This window comes from Diorhabda carinulata, chromosome 5 (assembly GCF_026250575.1).
Source record: "Diorhabda carinulata isolate Delta chromosome 5, icDioCari1.1, whole genome shotgun sequence".
Taxonomy (NCBI): Eukaryota; Metazoa; Arthropoda; class Insecta; order Coleoptera; family Chrysomelidae; genus Diorhabda; species Diorhabda carinulata.
The window spans coordinates 10,553,400-10,573,849 of record NC_079464.1 but is presented as its reverse complement, the minus strand read 5'-3'; the positions used below and the strand labels follow the sequence as shown (position 1 = coordinate 10,573,849).

The 20,450-nt window shown below is 32.2% G+C and overlaps 1 protein-coding gene across 1 annotated transcript in view; it reads left to right on the top strand.

Moving 5' to 3' along the window:
- The window catches only part of LOC130894286 (uncharacterized), a 462,711-nt gene that overhangs the window by 133,450 nt on the left and 308,811 nt on the right, over window positions 1–20,450 (top strand). The window contains exons 12-13 of the mRNA XM_057801000.1: window positions 35–262; window positions 8,922–9,161. Of these exons, the coding sequence (XP_057656983.1) occupies window positions 35–262; window positions 8,922–9,161 (468 nt within the window). The remainder of the gene's footprint in view (window positions 1–34; window positions 263–8,921; window positions 9,162–20,450) is intronic.

Here is a 20,450-nt window from a genome sequence, read left to right as displayed (position 1 = left end):
CAACTCTAAAATTGATATAATTTTGATGTTTCAGAAAATTTTGGCCGGTAGCTTACAAACTTTGATTCCTATCAGTGAGACCAATCACCTTATGAAAGCTAAATCTGAGAGTTCTCTGTCATCAAGTATTATTAGCGAAGCTATCAGTCGGTCTAGATCGTTAGAAGTGATACAAGGTATGCCCATGTGGAACGAAGAACCAATTGTAGTAGAATTAGTGAAAGGGGACTATGGACTAGGATTTTCAATACTGGATTATCAGGTAACATATTTCATCTTATTTCTCAGTAATATCTGTGAAATACTGAAGGTGTTATGTATAAATTGAATCTTCGAAAATGGCTTATCTCTTATGTACTATAAAATATACATTTCATTTTATATATATTGTTATAATCAAATCTCATTGTATAATGTAAAAACATATGTCAGCGATTTTAGGCACAATTAGTAGGTATAACTATATATCTCTCTTTTACAGAAACTAGGATCTGATAAAATTTTGGGATTTCGAAGATAAACCTTACTACTCATAGTCTAAGGGCCAATTTTACAACCTAGGGTAAAACAGGAGTGTAAGCTAAAGTTCAAATTATGTTAGAACTCTAATTTAAGCCAAGAATAAACAAGATTTCTGTATTTTACAGGACACAGTTGAACAAACATTTTTCTGCCAGTTGTCACAAATATAACAAATATTTTTCCGATATTTGTTTTAAAGTTGAATGATTTAAGAAAGTTGTGTAAACAAAAATGAACAAAGAAAAATATTTAGAAATTTTTATAAAGTAGTACTGTTCTCAACTTGGAAGAAATATAAAAAATTAGGAGGAGTTGGCAAGGACATTTGATAATAAAAATAACAAAAACGGTCATGTTTTCGATAGAACCTCAACAAATTCGAAAAATATGGGACAAGTTAAAGATTCTCTCTAAAACGAATAACTCTTTATTTTCTGCGCGTGTCGACAATATTGATCATTTCTTCATCATTATTCTCAAGTTCATGAAATATAAAGTGAAAATCTTTAATCGTTATACCAAAACCCTTTATACTATTGTAGAAATGTAAACAATTTGAAAAAGTTAGTTTCGGATCCTCCGTTTTATATTAAACTGAAGTTTACACTACCTACAGACCGCCGGTAACGTTTGAACCAAAGTTTGTCAGTAAACTACATCTATAAAGCGTAAAAAAATGGTATCTTTAGTGTAAACCGGCCTAATATCAGAACCTAAATCGACCTTTACCGAGCGGATAATAGAATGGAAGTTATTCTATAGTAAACTTAATACCTATATTAGAAAATATATTAAAAATTGGTTTATAAAGAAATTCTCGATAGAATATTTCCAATTATTATTATTAAAATTATTTTTCATTAAATGTTACATAAAGATAATGAGAAAATTTTATCCTATCTTGAAGTATGAAACATATACAGGGTTTGTCCGGAAAGTAATAGGACTGATTTTCTTCCGCCGCGATTGTACTTCAGAGCGTGCGCGCACCGACTGGATTCGGTAGAGGGCGTTCCTAGCTAACAAACGAGCGGCTGGTCAGTTGTCTGCGAGCACCTGGATAGTCAGGACAGGTATTTTCGCGCGACGTGTTTCTGTGAGTTGTGCAAGCCGAAAATGCAGCGTTCGTTAGAGTAGAGGTACGCGATTAAATTATGTGTGAAACTCGGTAAATCTGCGACAGAGACGTTTGATATGATCAAGCAGGCTTACTCAGATGTTGCTTTAGCAAGAAGTGGTGTGTTTCGGTGGCACCAGGCCTTTTTGGAGGGCCGGGAAGAGGTCGCCGATGAAGACCGTGCTGGAAGACCTTCGACTTCGACAAACACCGACAATGTGACACGTGTGCGTAAAGTTTTGAACACAGACCGTCGACTAAGTAAGTAAGTAAGTAAAATCTGTGGTTCATGACATTGTGACGGAGCATTTGAATATGCGCAAGGTGTGCGCGAAGATGGTCCCAAAAGTGCTCACTGACGACCTGACTAAGGCCGGCATTCCAACGCTTCCGCAGCCGCCCTACAGCCCAGATGTGCCCCCCCCGGACTTTTTTTTGTTTCCTCGCCTGAAAAGGCCGATGAAAGGCAAGCATTTCGAGACGACAGAGGGTATCCAAGCAGCATGCACCGCGGCTCTCAAGGCTATTCCGGAGAATGCCTTCCGTGACGCCTTCAATGCTTGGAAATCGCGCTGGCAGCGCTGCATCGACGCAGAAGGAGCCTATTTTGAAAGTTTTTAAAGAATTGTAACGAATGGCTTAATAAATTTTTTTAAATCGACTCAGTCCTATTACTTTCCGGACAAACCCTGTAGAATATGGAGACGTATTTACGCGGAGGAAATACTGTATTGCCAGGTATAAACAGGTATGTCGATGCCGGTATCTTTCACTTGGATAATTGAAAAGTATCATATCAACATAAGCACTGTTTTATTGCATACACTTTAATATAGAGTTGTCTGTAAAAAATTCGGTCTCAACTTTAAAGATTTAAAGTTCAATGCATGACCCCGTAGACGCTTCAATAGTAATACGATCACTAAATATTTCTTCTAATTTTTTCTGCAAAATTTCAGCTCGATAATTTTAGATGAAATCAAAATCTATTTCACCATCACCTAACTCCAATAATAAATCCTGGTATCTTCTAAATAGTTGAGTGAAATACATTACTTTGATTTTTTCAATGACCTCTTCTACAATAAAAGTTTTTTGCGATTGAAAAGCCAATTTGTGTATATTGCGATGTTCCTAATTCAACCTGAATCTTTATGCTCTTGAGAAGACATCTTTATTTATTCAAATAAAATGCGTAACAAGACTAGTAATAAGCAAAAGCTTGGCTTTCAAGTTTTGATAAGATTTCTGGATTATGGAGCTATTTGTTTTATTTTTTGAGTAGCCTCGACACTATGAGGAAATGTAAGATTTTGTTATTTCTTCTCTGAGTTTTTTCTTGCGCAATTGCAAATCAAGCATGTACTTATATTGGACGATGATGCTGTTGATGTTGACGCTCCCTGAAACAATAAAATTCATTTTATAAATAGAAATTTACTGAAAAAAATTGTTTTCGGTGTGAACAATACATTGATCAAAATTCCATTGAATATTTCTCCAATTTTCATCTTACATAAAAATCTGATCATGAATTATGTATCTACATTTTTTTGATTTTTTAAAAAATTTTTTTCTTCTTTTGGTTTGCTCCTATTCAAATAAATACGAAAATACTTGCCTTCCTCATCCAAATCCGTCAAAGTGTGAGATATGACAGAAGTATTACTTTCTTCACCATCAGTAATCTCTTCACTAGAATCTAGCAAAAAAAATATATCAACTTTGTTCGTCTTTTAATTTTAATTCTTCAATGAACTTTTTCAACAAATGAGGAAAAGTGCTTTTGTTTACTGTACTGTCTCAAGGATTTTTGGTTTTGTAGGTTGTTATTGTACGGCGCAAAATACCTTCAAAGGATTAATGAAGTTTACATCGAAAGGTTGTGTCAAGTGTGTTAAATTTGAGGGTAGAAACATAAATCTAATATTGTTTCTTTGACACTCTGATGATTGTTATATTTAAATGACTCGATAGATAATCTCCGATTAGAACTTTCGGCCCATCAATTTTTTTGGCCCACAGTATAACCATTTGTGTAAACCAGTCCTCGAGTGCGTACTGGTGAAACCATCCAGATTTGGTTCTAATATAACGAGTTCCCTGGAGTCCGCCTATACACCAGAAATCAAATAATCTCTCCGCCTTATACACAACATATGGGGCAAACAAAGTTATATCTGTAGCGGTAGAACTATCTCATCGTAGTTCACGATGGAACCATGTGGAATTCTTTCTAAATTATCAAAGTAATTGTTAAGTTCCTCATCTGTTTTCTCAGCTTTTGCTTTTTTAATATTCTGGCAATGTCTGTTAGATAATTTATGCTTGTGTCTATGAATAAAATTCTTGCGCTAGTCCGGGAAAATTGTATTCAGCGGATACATACTTTGTCTAAATGACACTACTCGCAATTCTGCCATGGTTAGGGGGCTAGCTATTATAACCTTAATAGAATTGGCCTTTTCATCTCCTTTCAATGAAGCAACAAATTGTTCTATACGAGTCAGTGGCTTTTTACACCAGCTTGTTTATTTTTTAAATGTGCTATAGCGGTAGCCATTTATATAGTGTAATTAATCAACAGTCACCAGAATGAATATACAAATAAATTGAGATAATAACCACATGTATAATACTATAAGATATCAGTTTTCTACAAAAAATAATAATTTTATTAAATAGAATAATTTATTTTTTTTCATTTCGCAATGTTAAGGCCCAAAAGAATTACACGCAAATATATCTAAATCACAATCTAAATGTATGTTAAAAAAATATTTTATTTTATAACCTTGAAATAAATATTCATCAAAATTATTATTTAATTCAGCAAAAAATTATTAAATTGTCGACAATAAATTAAATACAAAGCACGTTTTAACAAATATCAAAGTAATAAAAAGGTAATAAAAAATATCTAACAAATAATTATTATGAGCGGTTGCATTCTTCACAATCAAATATATCTAAATATTTTCAAATGAACACAGATTTCAATTGTAAAAGCCGGCCAATTATAAACCATAAAGCAGGGTCCACACTATGCCGCGGTAGGCCGGGCGGGTTGACCCGGGTGGGCAAGCCGGACGGGTACATTCGGGCCGGCACGACGTCCACACCGAAAACGAAGCCGACCGGGTTTCAACACCAAGACTGGTGACTTCGTTGAAGAGTACTTTTTAGAAGTGTCCTTAAAGTGTTAGTGTTTTCAAAATGATTACCGACTATGACGTCGCTATGGCAGCCATGGCTGTTGTGATACCCGCTTTAAATCAGCTCCCAAAAAGACAGGGTCCACACCATGCCGGGGTAGGCCAGACGGCCTAAGCCGCGTTGATGTAGACGCCCCGGGCGACTTGCCGGGTTAGAAAATGCCGGCCTGGGCCGTGCCGATTTCAACCCGCATAAAGTAGGTACAGATCAAAGGAAGCCGAGCCGAGCCGAACAAAATATAGAGTGGGGACGTGCCGAACGGCCCCGAGCGGCATCAGCTAGAATTAAACTATTTGCTTAGCTTAGCCCACCCGGGTCAACCCGCCCAGCCTACAGTGGCAGAGTGTGCACCCTGCTAAGAAGTAACACGCACAAAAACTCCAATTCGATGTTAGTAAAAAACAGATACGTTATATCTACAAAAACTCATTCGATCCGTAGATGAAATATGCAAAGATTATATACTCGAATATGATATAGTTCGGGAGGCAGCGTTGCATTTTTCATGGCAATTTCAGGCCGATAGATTTTAGTTGAAACAGTTAGTTTCAATAACGCTGATAATCGAATGGTGGGTCAGCAGGTCTACTCAGGGTAGTAATTTTTTGTATTATATAAGCAGTCATTAGTAAAATTTTTGAGCGGCCTGATAACAGTTTTGGATAATTTAATTTTTATCTGAATAAAAATTTCTACCTCGGCCATCCACCCTCCCTGAGCCTGCCGACTTTCATATCGCGAGATTACATCCAATAAACATTCAATACAACTATGAATCAAGCAACCTGAAATGATTATGTCATAGGAATATACGCGATTATTGCGATTGTTATTCAAGAATCTAATGCTGATGGGATGCAGCGTTGACAAGTTTCGTGCACAGAACCAAAAATAAATAATTTTCATATGAGAACATTTAGGTATTAGACATTATTTTCCACAGATTTACAAATTGTCTATATCCGGCTTGATGTACCACTAAAAAGATGTACGAATAGAGATTTTGTGTGTGTGAAACATAAAAAAAGTTTAAGAAATAAATATGAAAGTTCTTAATAATTACAATTACGGATCACCTATATAAACGGGATGGCAATGCTCGTATAATAACTATAATGAAAAGTGTGCACTATAAGTACATAGGATAAGTAATCTATTATGCAAATTTTGGAAATTGGCCGCAATCAGCGCAACCATCTAAGAACTATATCTACTCCTAACTACTAGTGTCGGCGATGTGGGCTATAATACTATTATAATGAAAATCTAGCGCGTTGCAGCTTATCATCATATTTGGTCCGAAGACGCAGCAGCTCGGAAATATATAAATTTGAAATTAAACAAACTGTTAAAGTGATGTTAACTTCATCTTTATTCATTGTTAATATCAACATGACCGCTCGTTACTTCTTTCTGCAAATGAAACTTTTTGTATATATTTTCTACCAAGTAAAGGTGTTTTCATTGCAATGTGTTTTTTTCGGTTTTGACTGACATAATTTCCAAAAAATTTCGGAGATGTATCGCGGTTAGCTCTCTCTCTTCGAAATGGTCCTAATCTCGTTTTTAGAACATATAGTAGAAACGGAAGTGGTCTGCCATCACGTAACAAACACTTCAGCAATAATATTTATATGGATCAAATCGAAATTTCTTTTAACTCAGTAGAAATAATCGTTATAATTAATAATTCTAAGATTGGCTCTATACGAATTGGTAAATAAAAAAGATAATGAACATTTTCTATTGTTTTTATGTTATTTATATGGTTAACATAGACATATTTACAAAACTCTTAGACAAAAATATCGATATATCTGGTAGATTAATTATGATTAAAATTAGCAATACTTTATACTTATAATTTTATTTGAATATACGATATCAAGATCTTCTCTTTATTTTCTAAGATAACATATTTTTCGCTAACAATATTGTTTGTTTTATTGATACTTCTCTATTTTTTCCCTCTTATATTTAAATTCCCAATGTTTCAATAACACCAATCAAGAGGTTCCAATAGAAAGAAGTTCCTTATTTCTCAGTTTGTCATTTATGGTTTTGATAGTAATATTTATTCTATCAATGTGGACGTAAATTATTACTATATGAAAGCAAAATCGTGAGATGATATAGAACATCTATGATCAAACTAATAATAAATTACCAGTTATCTGAGAATTTCAGATACCATAGCATAAGCAACTGGTGAAAAATCCTACTGTATAGATAATAATAGATGCATTCAGTTGCTACTCTCTGAATTATATAATATGAACCGAAATGCCACTAAATAGATGTTAACTCCTGTATAATACCTCCTGAACAGAAGAAAAAGGTTGAAAAGGTCTGCCGATGTTTGTTTTTCCCTCTCAAAATATTCAATCAAATTCAAAACGAAATTCTTTGTTTATGCCAGCTATTTTCTGAAAATAACTATTATTATACAGTTACAAGTTTAATCGGGGACTTGATGGACGCAATTTTGAAAATTATATATTATCGTCTTATGACATTTTAGATATTATAAAATGTCAAAAGTTTATTAGCGGATGCTATATTATATTCCTATTTACCGGTGTAAAATTGAATAAAAGTCGAATTGAATTAGTTCTTGAAAGAGCTGATTTCAACAATAAATACACATTAAATTCAAAAATTTGCTGAAAACAACACAGTAAACATAGATCATGTTATATTCAATTTACTACGATTAGTTATTCACGTTACGCCAATGATATCGTTGTCGCTTTTTTACAATTACTACTGTCAAATCAAAGAAACTATTATGTATGTCTTATAGAAGGTGGTTTTGTGGAAAAACAATTGATCTTATGTTGTTATGTTTGACTTCTATTCATAGAAAAAGATAATATGTAGAAAACATGTTTTTGATAAATCGTAGATGTAGTCAAGTTTCATGGAATTATTAGTTTCTTTTAATATCAAAATATAGAAGTTTCAGCTTAAACGTTGCAGTCATATACGTTAGTTCCTTGAACAACTTTGGTAGAGTGGTGGATAACTTGTTTTGAGATTATTTCCCTGAGCTCTTTCGTATGGAACACTTGGTTATTTTTATTTAGATACAGATGTAGTTACTTCTGGCATTTTATTCCTGATAGTCTTTCTTGAATTTCTCCATTACATTCAGAAGATCTGTGTAAGATTTGCACATAATTTTGATAATGACTGCTTCATTACCATGTATTTTATTCTTGTAATTACCTCCCATTTTTCTCGACCATAATAGGCATTCTCATGTTTTAAAATCACTTGAACAGAGCTTCATCTTCAGTCTCGTCACCAATAATAGTATGTTTCTGTTTTTATATTATCATCGTTATCGGAAAATATGGTGAGTAAGTCATCCTTGTCAGTACTTCAACTGCCTGTTTTTGATTCATGATACATGATATACCGCTTATTTTGTCAAAGTCTCTGATAGTTCACTTTTGTTTAGCTTTCATAGTTAAACCACATAAGAATTATATTGTACTTCGCTGGCACATCAGTCCTTAATCCGTCTTGTTCTATTATTTAAGTAGACAATTCAAAATATCATTCTACTTTCGACATTCATAGATACATTGATAGTCTGGTTTTCTAACTTGAACGATTCTTCACTCTTTGCAATATGCATTTTTTATAGCACAGTTATGCAATTTTTTAATTTTTTTCCATCGCTTTTATTCTATTTGATTTTTAAGCTGTTACTCGATTTGCAGGCATATATTCATTTTGAACGTAAAATGATATAAGAACAACTTAAATAGTAATCTTTTTGGAAAAACAGAAGTCACTAAATCACTTAAAACATATAACTGCCCCAACCAATGAATTTTATGTTAAGGAAATTGTCTATAAAAACAACAAATTTTCCAAATAACTATATTATGTTATCTCTCGTGACTTTTCTTATAGAAATTGAGTTATTTTGAACAATTGTTCTTTGAGATTAAATAGTTATAAGAAAGAAAATATAAAATGAAAAATTGAAGTTACTAAAATATAAGCAGATATGGGATTCCAGGAATATACAAATATTCAAAATTGTATTTTTCAGGATCCCCTGTATCCTCAAAAAAACGTGATAGTTATTCGTTCATTGGTGCCAGGAGGCGTGGCTCAAAGCGATGGACGACTTATACCTGGAGATAGACTGCTTTCTGTGAACGATATTACTGTGGAGCACTCATCTTTAGATGAGGCGGTTAATGTACTGAAAGGAGCTCCCAAAGGAATTGTGAAACTCATTGTTGCCAAACCACTGACTTGTGGAGATGCCGTTTCTCATACAAGTCAGGTAATGTTCATCGTATTGAAAGAAATGTATATATATAAACCATCTTGATTTTAGGTCTTCTTTTAATTCTTAATGATCTTCTTAGGGAACAGTACTCCCGACGTTTTCATCCAAATTGTATGAGACATCTATGCATTGAGATGTCCTTAAACAACATCACAACAAACAACATATATGATATTAATTTTTTATTTTTTGCCACAGCAGTAAAGTAATCATCCAGACTTGATATCGGTACCCCTATAATACAACTATCCATTTTTTCATAAGATTTATAAGCAAATTTGAAGTATGCTGATCTGAGTACTAATTCTACATCTTCAATACATTAATTCTGAGGTATATTTGGTATATTTTTTAAAATTTTTTCTTCGAAGTCAACTATACTATATAAAGATAAAACGGCATTAACGAATCTTGAATTGAAAAAAAAAACACATTTAATAATTGAAATTCGAAGATCTAAATACAGTAGATTACAAAAAAAATTGATAATAGTTGATAAATGTATATGGAGACTAGAAATTCAGAAATGTTAAAAAAGACGTGAATAATACATTATTATTCTTCATCAATTTCAATGTGACTATTAATAATTTGTATCAATTACTTGAATCAATAATTGATTCAAATAATCAAAGAAATTAATGTCAAGTTATAAATTGATAAAGACCAAAATTAAGTCGAAATGTCAGAGATATTGTTAAAAACAATCCATTTCTTATTAAGACAGACCTAAAATCAAGATTTTTTCACGAGTATATACAGGGTGTTTCTAAATTTATACGACATAATTAGGAATACTATAACAAAATTTCTTCAACTCACCCTCATCGGAGATATGAATATATCACTTTTCAATTTGAAAAGTGAAATTCTCTTTCAATTTTTTTTGTTATGTTTATGAGAAATCGTAACTTGTAAAATCCTAACTATCAGTACCTTTGCAACGGTTCTGTCACATTATAAGAGGGTGAAATTAGCAACTATCACCTTATTTATTATAATTTTTTTTTGAAATTAGTTTTATGGAATAAAAACATTACTTAAAATACCTATACAATAGAAGTTTTTCTCTAGGAACAATGGGTTCGGTGAAAAGTGAAAATTAGATACCTACAAAAGCATTGTAGTGGTGACATCTCAGAAGATAATTTTGTCGCATAAATTCAAACAATATGTATATTTGCATGCAGATTCTCAAATTGTACAGAAAGAAAAACGTTTTATTTTACAAATAATATCTTATAATATTTGAACGATTTTGATTTATTGAGGAATTTGTATCTACCAGTAAATATAGCGATTAAGAGAGATGATAGAAAAAAAAACTAAAGGGATTTCATCTTTCTTATTATATATATATATATATATATATATATATATATATATATATATATATATATATATATATATATATATATATACAAGGCTATACTTTCTATTGAGATTTGTAATCGCTCAAATTGACCCTGTATTTTCGTGAGTGATCAGTCCACATTTTACTTTATTTAATTACAGTTTATCACATATTATTATTATTTATTATTTACTATATCCTTATTTTCTAATATATTCTAAATTTCACAGTTCAAGTCTTCTATAGTCATTATTTCCAACTTTTACTGGTCCATGAATTTTCATAATTATTCTCCTCTCATACATGTTCTTTGTCTATATTTGTTAGTCTCATTGTTTCAGCGGCATATGTAACTACTGGTTTTATCGCAGTAATGTAGACTCTTAATTTAGTTACTCGGCTCAATCCCTTGCTCTGCTTTATAATTTTTTACTCATTATATGCCCTATACCCTGCATGTATTCTTTGTTATGTCTCATTCTTTGTGTAATTTTTGTTGCTTATCTTTGTTTCTAAGTACTTAAAGGTGTCGACTACTTCGAAGATGAGTTCATTCATGTTCACTGTTTCTTGTTTAGAAATTCTTTCTTTCTTTCTTTCAATTTCCATATTTCACTTGCTATTAGAGTCAAATCATCAGCATATGCTATTACTTGTATTGATTTATTAATTATAATTCCATCGATATTACATTGTCTTATAATGCCTTCAACAGCAATGTTAAACATTACCGCTGAGAGTCGGTCACCCTGCCTTACCCAAGTATTTATTTCAAATTCCTCAACTGGTCCGTTTTTTGTTATTACCCCTGCCCTAGAATGTAGCATAGTCATTTTCACCAATCGTATCAACTTTTGGGGTATTTATAGTTTTTCCATGTCCTTTATAATCCTTTTCAGACTGTCGAGTGCTTGTTTGAAGTCGATGAATAGCATTTGCATATTAATGTTGTGCTCATAACTTTTTTCGATCACTTGTTTTATAGCATGTATGGGATCTACTGTAGATTTTCCTTGCCTAAAACTTTTTTGATACTGCCCTATTTTTGGTTCCACTACCTTTTTCAGTCTATCGTTTCTTAGAATTTAATTATAACTGCTCCCCAACGGCAATTGAAAAATCATAAATCATGATTCAACATTAAATCTTAGGTTGAATATCTAATCCAATAACATATAAGGTATCCGTATTATGTGAATGAAATCCAGCAATATAATCGGATTTGTTTCCGAAATCTTCGATTTCGTTAATAAATGCTGGAATTAAGAAAACAAATTGGGAACTACATGATATATAATGGGTGGATTTTTTAATTTATAACTATAAACTATAAAAAGTACATAAGTATATACACTACCAGTCAAAAGTTTTTGCCCACTCAATAATCCATTCCTTAAACTTCAAAATAAAACAGTCCGTCATTTATTTACTTTATGCGAGTGCATATTAATATTTTGTTCGTAAGTGCGACAACTTATAACTTGCAAGTACGGGCTGCTGATTGGTTTATCATTCTTTAACTGTGATTTATTTCTTCGGTATTTGTAAATGTAGTTTAGACCCAGTTAGCCTTGTGAGAACGTGAAGCGGTTTATACTTTTTGTGGAGTTCGTATACGGATTGTTTTCGATCCCTCAAATTCAGATCTGAAAGTTTTAAAATAGGCGAAATCAAAAAACTTCATAGTCTATGTCTAATCGTACCATTGCTACCGAAATAAGATTACCTCTACGTCCCATGGACTACAACGTGAAAAAATATGCATTCATGAGGTGCTTTGGCGATAGAAAACAACCAGGGCTGCCTCGAAAAATCACAACCACTGAAGATAATCGTATTTTATTGATCAGTAAATGTGATCCACGACTCGCGTACCCAGAGATAGCAACTCAGATCAATGAATCTAGAGATCTACCTTTCAGTACTGCCTTTTAAGAGGTAAAAATAAAATTAAGAGGTTGCAGTGGGCTAAAGAACATAGAAATTAGACGCTTTAAAAGTAAGAGAGAGTTTAATGGAGTGATCAGTCAAAGTTTGAGGTTTTGAGAAAAGTGTTTTTGCTCAGATCAAAGGAAGAACGATTGGTAGATTGATGTGTAATCCCGTTTGTAAAACCTCGACGGAGGGTCGGTGATGGTTTTGGGTTATTTTGGAGAAAGGGCGACTGGAGACCTGCTAGAAATTGAGTGGATTTTGAAGAAAGGCTATAAAAAATGTTAAAGGAAACTTTTGTGCATGTATGTTTCGGCCAGAGGCTAATCGGTAGAAAATTCAACTTTCCCCATGATAACAATCCCAAATATTCTTCAAAGCTGTGCAAAGAGTAGTTGAAAGAATTGGAAAGGAATAATATACTGAAAGTAATGATTTGGACGTAATAGTCGCCCGATCTCAACCCGATTGAGTTTTTAGAGGACAAATTGTACAGGGAAGTCCGAAAGTAGTGTTCTACTTCAATTCATATCCTTGGAATTTCCTGAAAAATAAATAGAAGCAAATAGACGACGATTCTTTGTCTTATTATTACAGAGAATGCCAAAATTGTGCACCGAAATAATAAGAGCAAAAGGAGGTTACATCGATTAATAAAAAATTTAAATATCTATCGAAGTCTTTAGTTTTATTATTACCGTATGTTTATCTATATAATATGTTCTTCAAAATATAAACATCAAAATCTGTCGTATAGTTGGGTTGGGCAAAAACTTTTGACTAGTTGTGTCTATTTCTTCAAATTTATAAAATTTTTTAATTCTTCATATATTTGTATATATTCTAGTCAACAATATGCTTTATAATAAATGTGGCTGTCGCAAGGAACCGCCAAAATAAACAATTTGTTTTAATCAGGAAAAATACTAAATTGTACGAAACAATAGCTGAAATAGGAAGCATTCAAAATAGTGTGTGGAAATGATATAGAATATTTCATAAAAATGACAAATAATGTTGCTCATCACCACTCTGGTTATTTTTTACGAGAACCTTACATTGAGTTTGAATTAAAACGTAAATCGTGCAAATAAACCTTGAAGCAACAGTTGGTCTTTCACAAGCACATACACGGTGATAGTCTCTAAGTCAATATCTGTATCTGTATTAATAGAATTAAATTTGCAGGATTCAAAGTGAAAATTTTGTTGAAAATATGTTTCCTAAATAGAGTTTGCTTGGGGATTTTTATATGTAAATTATTTTCATAGGAAAATTTTCTTCGGTCGAAAACATTCTATAGTGAATTAAAACTCACCTAGTTTGTCCTAAATAAATAATAAATAATCTGCATTCAAATTAGCCTTTTGTAGCATTTGAATACCACAAAAGGATCAGAGGAATTAAAAATTCATTTGAGTTCACTAGGAGTTATTTTCTGTTATGTAATGTTATTTTTATTTACTCATACTATTTCTATCGGTGGGGTGAATTTATAAACACTGTTTCTTACTTATTTATTTAAGCACTTACACTAGGCTTAACTATATACTTTTATAATAATCAACGTATCACTAATACTTAACTAACATATAATTTATTTAAATTCACTGGTTATTTTTCTATGTCGTTTCGTTCAATATGACTTTAATTATAAACTAACTAACTCCATTAAACAAACTCCTTTATATACCCAAAACTAATTTCTCAAAAATTCCAGAAAATGAAAAAATGAAACAAATAAATAAAAAGACCTTCCCAGAAATTAGTTCTAAAAAAATTACATAAACAACTCGCCGTTGTTTATAAGCAACCTTCAAAGGCGCCGTGAATTCGCTGAATTTTAGCATCTCATTATAGCTGGATAAGACCGGCCTCATGGTCTTTGTCTTCAACATTCCTTTTGTTTGTTTAGAAAATGATGCCCAGTTTGAGCGTATTATTCGGATTTTAAATATTGTGAATTTCATTATCTGATACTACCAATTATCGTATAAACCAAAGAATGGAGAATTTTGGCACCGATATTCAAAAATTGAAAATGCTACATTGCCGAACGGTTAATTAAAAACTTCAGTTAATTTTTTGAATGCACTTATATTTACGTGGAATTGGATTTAACTATTACTTTAGTATCTCACTCTATAAAACAAGTGAAGATGGTTTTGGTTTTGTAAATTCAAAACTTATAGTTATTTCTGTGCAATTATAAAAAACAGTGGTAAGAATTTCATGTATTTTCGATGGTGAATTTGTTTAACTTTCCATCTTATTTAACAGAAAATATGTGGTTGACATTTTTTCTTCGCCCAATAATCTACTTTTCACTTGTACTAAAAGATACAACAATAGGAAGAATTTGATTGTGATTATAGTTGTTTCTAATAGTTATGGAAGGAAAATGACATTAATTGTCATAGGACTGAAATGTAGATGAAAAGCAGGCGAAACTTAACCAAGTCCTACTTAAACGGTGGGTTTGAGAAATATTCTCAACATGATGTTCGGTCAACGTCAATTCAAACGGTTTTTGGTCAGGATGAAGGGATAAAAAAAATTCCAACTGACGAACAAGTTGATGAAAATCGCCTCTTCAAAATTATGAAGTCTGGACTTAGTTTTCCCAAATTTTAACTACCACAATTGTTCATAGATCACCATAGAACATTTTAGCGAGTGTCTTTCGGGAAAGGTAAGATGTACTTCTGGCTGATTTTCTCGAACGCGAACCCATAATAAAATATGGGTGGTAGTGCTTCTTGAGCGTAAGTAGAGTAGTTTAAAATAAGCGATGAGAAAAAATAAATTTGAAATTTCAGGCTCCATAACAATACCCGACAAAAAATTGCAAACTGCAATCAAGGACTTATTAATCCAATCAAATGCAACTTTAGAGGTTTCCTCTTACCCGGTTTCTAGCCGAATTTTGCAACTAATCATTTTAACTTATTTATGAAGAGGAATTACGAGTGTGCCTCATTGAGTTGCTATGATCGAGGATGATGAAGGAATTCTAAAGATTACCCACCTCTATTGACAGAGCATCTAGTTGTTTGAAGACTACGTAGAAAAGTCCAATTTCAGTCGCTCTTTCAGATGTTCTTTGATTTTTTCTTTCAAAACTTGATTTCTAAGTAGCCCCCGTATCTTATTTATTCGAAGGTATCACTTTGGCTCTAAACTATATACCTGTCTAGACAATACACCGAAGCTAACAAATAATGTGGAATACTAGTATTTGCTGCGAATTATCTTCTGAATCATCAATAACCTTGTCAAATAATTCTAAAAAGTTAAGTTTCAAAATATATTATCTCTTTTGCAGTTTATTATCTTATAATTAACTGTACCTAAATATTTAAGTATTATGAAACGTTTTTCTGAATTTTGTTGTTATATTCCACGCCTATCGATGTACTGATATAAGTTTTTGATTGACACCACTTTCTTTTCACAACTTTGAATGTTGTCTGATTTATGTTTACATTTGCAGTTGCCTTTGATAATTTCCAAAAATATGCTCATAAATTATAGATGGAAACAAATCATTGCTTAAATCACTTATTAGTTACACTTTCCTCGTTACATTTTTATAAGGTTTCTCGGAAACTATGATCAGGTTAACCAGGTCATTTCAGTTTGTTTTTTGATATCTAAATGTATATGGTTATCTATCATTAGTTTAATTCGAAGCTTGAGGTTTCCGTACATTTAAGCTTAATAGACTTTGTTGGTAAAGAGATTTGGGATGGTAATAAGAAAAATAATAACTAATAGGTGATAGAGTTCCAAAAATGTTTTCAATGGATTTTCAAGAACAGAACAAGTCCCAAATATTTTAACTTAGTGTTAGGTTTCTTTAGAAATAGCATACATATCGGTACTTGTACTCGACCATCGCAACCAGTGCAACAAAATCGTGATTCATCTGTGAAAATGTTGGTCTCCTTTATAGAAGTGACCAAATAACATATTCTCAGTTTCTCATACGGCTCTTCTTGATCACTGGTGGCTCCTCTTAATATGTATCTTTCTTTATAATTGGATAGTTAAACTTTATAAGTTGCTTATATAACCCTGAAACACGTATGTTACCTATTTCCTTATCTTCATGGTTTTAAATATTATATAAGCATAAATACGGATCACTTCATCCTCATTTTGTGAAACACGATGTAAAATTAACAATTCATAATGGATTTTCAGAGTTGTTTGACACGCAACAAATCTCCAATTCGAAACTTTCATCGTTTTTTGAGTTAAATATTTGTGTGTCTGTCATATGCACAAGAAATAATTATCGAGAACTACCGTTGTTGTATTCTAGTATTGTTATGAAGAGGCTTACACAAGTTTTTCTGAATATGAAAAATTTCCTATATAATTACATTTTATACGTGCAAACTCATGGAGAAAATTACAATTTCCTGTCTGATACTCACGATAATTGTGAAATGTTATATTAGTTCATCAACAACAATATTATTTTTCTATAAAAAATCACCCTATGCCATTTATACTAATCAGAAACATTTCATTCTCTGCTTTAACTCCCTCATATAACAAATTTGGGTTTTCGCTATATCCTTAATTCAATGTTAACGATGATACTTGTTAATCAAGTTTCTCTTCTGTTTTCTCTCCCTTCTGCGTTTCTATGTAGTCCTTTATTACATTATTTTCTCCCTTGGTAGAGAAGTAAGTAAACATACCTTTAAGGGAATGTAATTGTTTTTGACTTTGAATTATCTTGGCTCCTTTTTGGAAGGAGTCACGTCATATATTGAATAATTCATACATTATTGTTTACTTTTAGTTAAAAGCGTATGCATCTTCACATGAACCATATCAACATTACACTATTTCAATAATTTTTCTGGATAACAGTTTTACCATCTTGTACTGAAGTCCTACCAAATTTTCAACGTTACGTTTATTGTCCAGAACAAGTTTACTCACGAAAAATTTGATTTATATCTCTATTCATCCAATAGAAATTTATCTATATTTATGACTTATGTCGAGATATAATATTGCTGCTTGTATGATCCTGTCGGAAGTTGAAATGATGTTACAGTTACCCAGATAACATAGCTACATTTTTTGTATCTAAAATTATGAAACTTTCTAATGACAATAGATTGGATAAAGTGAATAATAGAAGTGCCTTAAGTATTTTCCGATTTCTTTTATAATTCTCTCACCGTTTTAGATCTATTTCTAGTTATTGCTGTACTTTATTATGTACTTCATCATCGAAGTAGGGGTTTTGTGCTGTTTTGATGCGATTCTCCATTTTTTCCACCAATTCCAAATAAAATCTCTCCTAACAACTCTTCTAATCTCTTGTAATAGACTGGGTATGAGTTGCATTATTTTTCTAGTATGTTTTTTACGGTATATTTTGGAACTAAACTTGGAAATAAACAAGAAGAAATAACAAATAGTTATTGCATGGAGTAATGGAATGATTTGCAAATTTTTTATTGAACAGCATGTAGCTGACAGTATTGAGTGTTTTGATGTGCCTAACACCGAGTTATGTTTTCAGTTGTTACGAAATTTATTGATAAAATGGTCGGAAGAATTGGAATATCTGATAATGGTAAGATGATACATTTTTGTAATTGCAACAGAACAAACACTGGAATATTTTGTTCTGTTCTAGACCTAGATGAATATTAAAATGGAAAATATTGGATGAGGAATGAAGCAAAGATGTGAATATATCGAGAATTCACAAATTACCGATAAAAGGGGAAAGATAAGCTGTTTGATAAAAGTAGCCAATAAATGTGCGGCAAGCGAGAAATATGAAGTACTATTAGAAGAATTTATTCAACTTTACGTATTCCAAGATCAATCTGTAATGCACTCTAAATATTTTGACTCAATAAAAATGATAATAATCAATAAGTAGCGTCTGATTTACGATTTCTAACCTCTGATAGGCCTTAAATAAAGGCCTTAAAGCTCATATAAAATAATAATTTTATTACCAAAAGATTAGTACACGGTTACTTTTCGACATAATCACCGAAGGAATTGAGACATTTGTCATATCTGTGGACAAGTTTTTCAATACCCTCTTCAAAGAAAGTTGCCGTCAATGTAACTTAACCGTTCAGTAACAATAGTAGTACATAACAGACCTTGAAACTTCGGGAAATTCCGTAGAAAAAGCCAGTGAATTTGCGATTTTCTTTAACTAACTTGTTGCACATGCACGTGATTACGGCCATCTTTAAAATTTCGATACCTTTCACGCACAACACCATCACTCATGAAGTTTTCCCCATACACACGACTCATTCTTCGATGGATTTCTGCAGCACATGTTTACGTGGCTGTAGCACAACGCCGACTGACGCATGAATATCAACAATGGAGAAGGGTGTGTGCGAGAGTTTTGCAGTCTCCCAGAGCGCATGCCCGTTTTCTTCTGTCCGCGTAACATTTGCACGAAACGAACAAAGGTTTAAAAAAACGGCCTTCGTCTTTCAATCAAGGAACATAATAATATGTAAACGAAAACACATTTAACGGAAGAGCGTAGATAGAGAAAATCTTTTATTAAATTTGTGTTTTGGATTAAAGATTAGATACATAACTTTTATTTGCTCAAGATAGAAAAAAAATTTATTCGAGTTAATAGCCATTTCAATTATTTTCACTATATTGTGGTCTCCTGTTCTGTTTTACTTTATGGCGTTGCCTATCTGTCTACACAGGGTGTTCCGGAACTTGATGCAAAAAATTCGGGAGTTTGTAGATGACATGTGAATAATGCTGTTACATAAAAAAATTCTCGTATGACACCTCGTTTCTGAGATATAAGCTTTCATAGCTGAGAAGTCAGAAATTCTACACTACTATTTACAGGCCGGGGGCTGCTCATGCGCAATGATTAAAAATCCTTAGCTTTTACAATCTAAAGATAGCAAAAATCAAGTTTCTAAACGATTTTTCAACAAAAAGGTACTCTTTGCTTACATCTAATGCATTTTGCTCTGAAGCTGGTAAACACAAGGAACGAAATGATCGATTGACAGAATTTTGGAATGCTTTTCCAAGTAAAAAGAAATATCCTCCGTAGACTCAGGAAGTTTGCAGAAGTACGAGGTGCCCAATTCGAACATTTACTATAGATTTTTTTGTTGCAGAGTTACTAACTAAATGTTTTTACATTTCAATGATTTTCTTAAGTAAGTGACACCATGTATGCGGTTCGATTTGAATCTTTATATCTCCTGTAGGTGTTCTCAATTAATAATTATAATCTCCTGAACTATGAATTTGATCAGGTTAAACAAAGAGTAACTTTTTGTTACACAATCTATTGTGAAATTCATTTCTGTTATATTTAGATTGTACAGTTTGTTCGTGTAGAAGTTAGGGATTGTTAACTCATGTAACTTAAGTGATCCTCCATTGAAAATTCATAATGTTCTTGAATTTTTTACATCAAGTCCCGAAATACTCATATATCCATTCTTTGAAAAATGGTTTGTAATTAAAATATCTTTATACAGAACTGCTGTTATTATCTCTTTTACTACGACGTTAGTACCGATGTTAATGTTTAACACAATTTTAAAAAAAATTATTCCTCAAATGAGTCGATTAAAGAATAATGCAATATTGTGCGTCTTAAAAACCAGCACACAGCAACAGCGCTTAACACAGAGAAACTTAGGCTTTTAAAAGCAATATTAAAGAGAACTTTCCGCTTAAAGAGATAATGCACTTAGTGAAAACAACAGAAAAAAAAATTTCTTCAACAAAATCGGAATCTACGGAATCCATATGCTTCGTAACCATTAAAATAGTCCAATGGCTTTAGTATTGCTCATAAAATCGAGCATAGAAATTCTTTTTCAAGAAATGTGGGTTCATCTCTAGTAAGTGGTTGTAATTTGATTTTCAGGAGGTCAACAAAACCATTATTTGTGCCGGTAAGAGACAAAAATACTGAATCCTAAAAAACGACAATCATT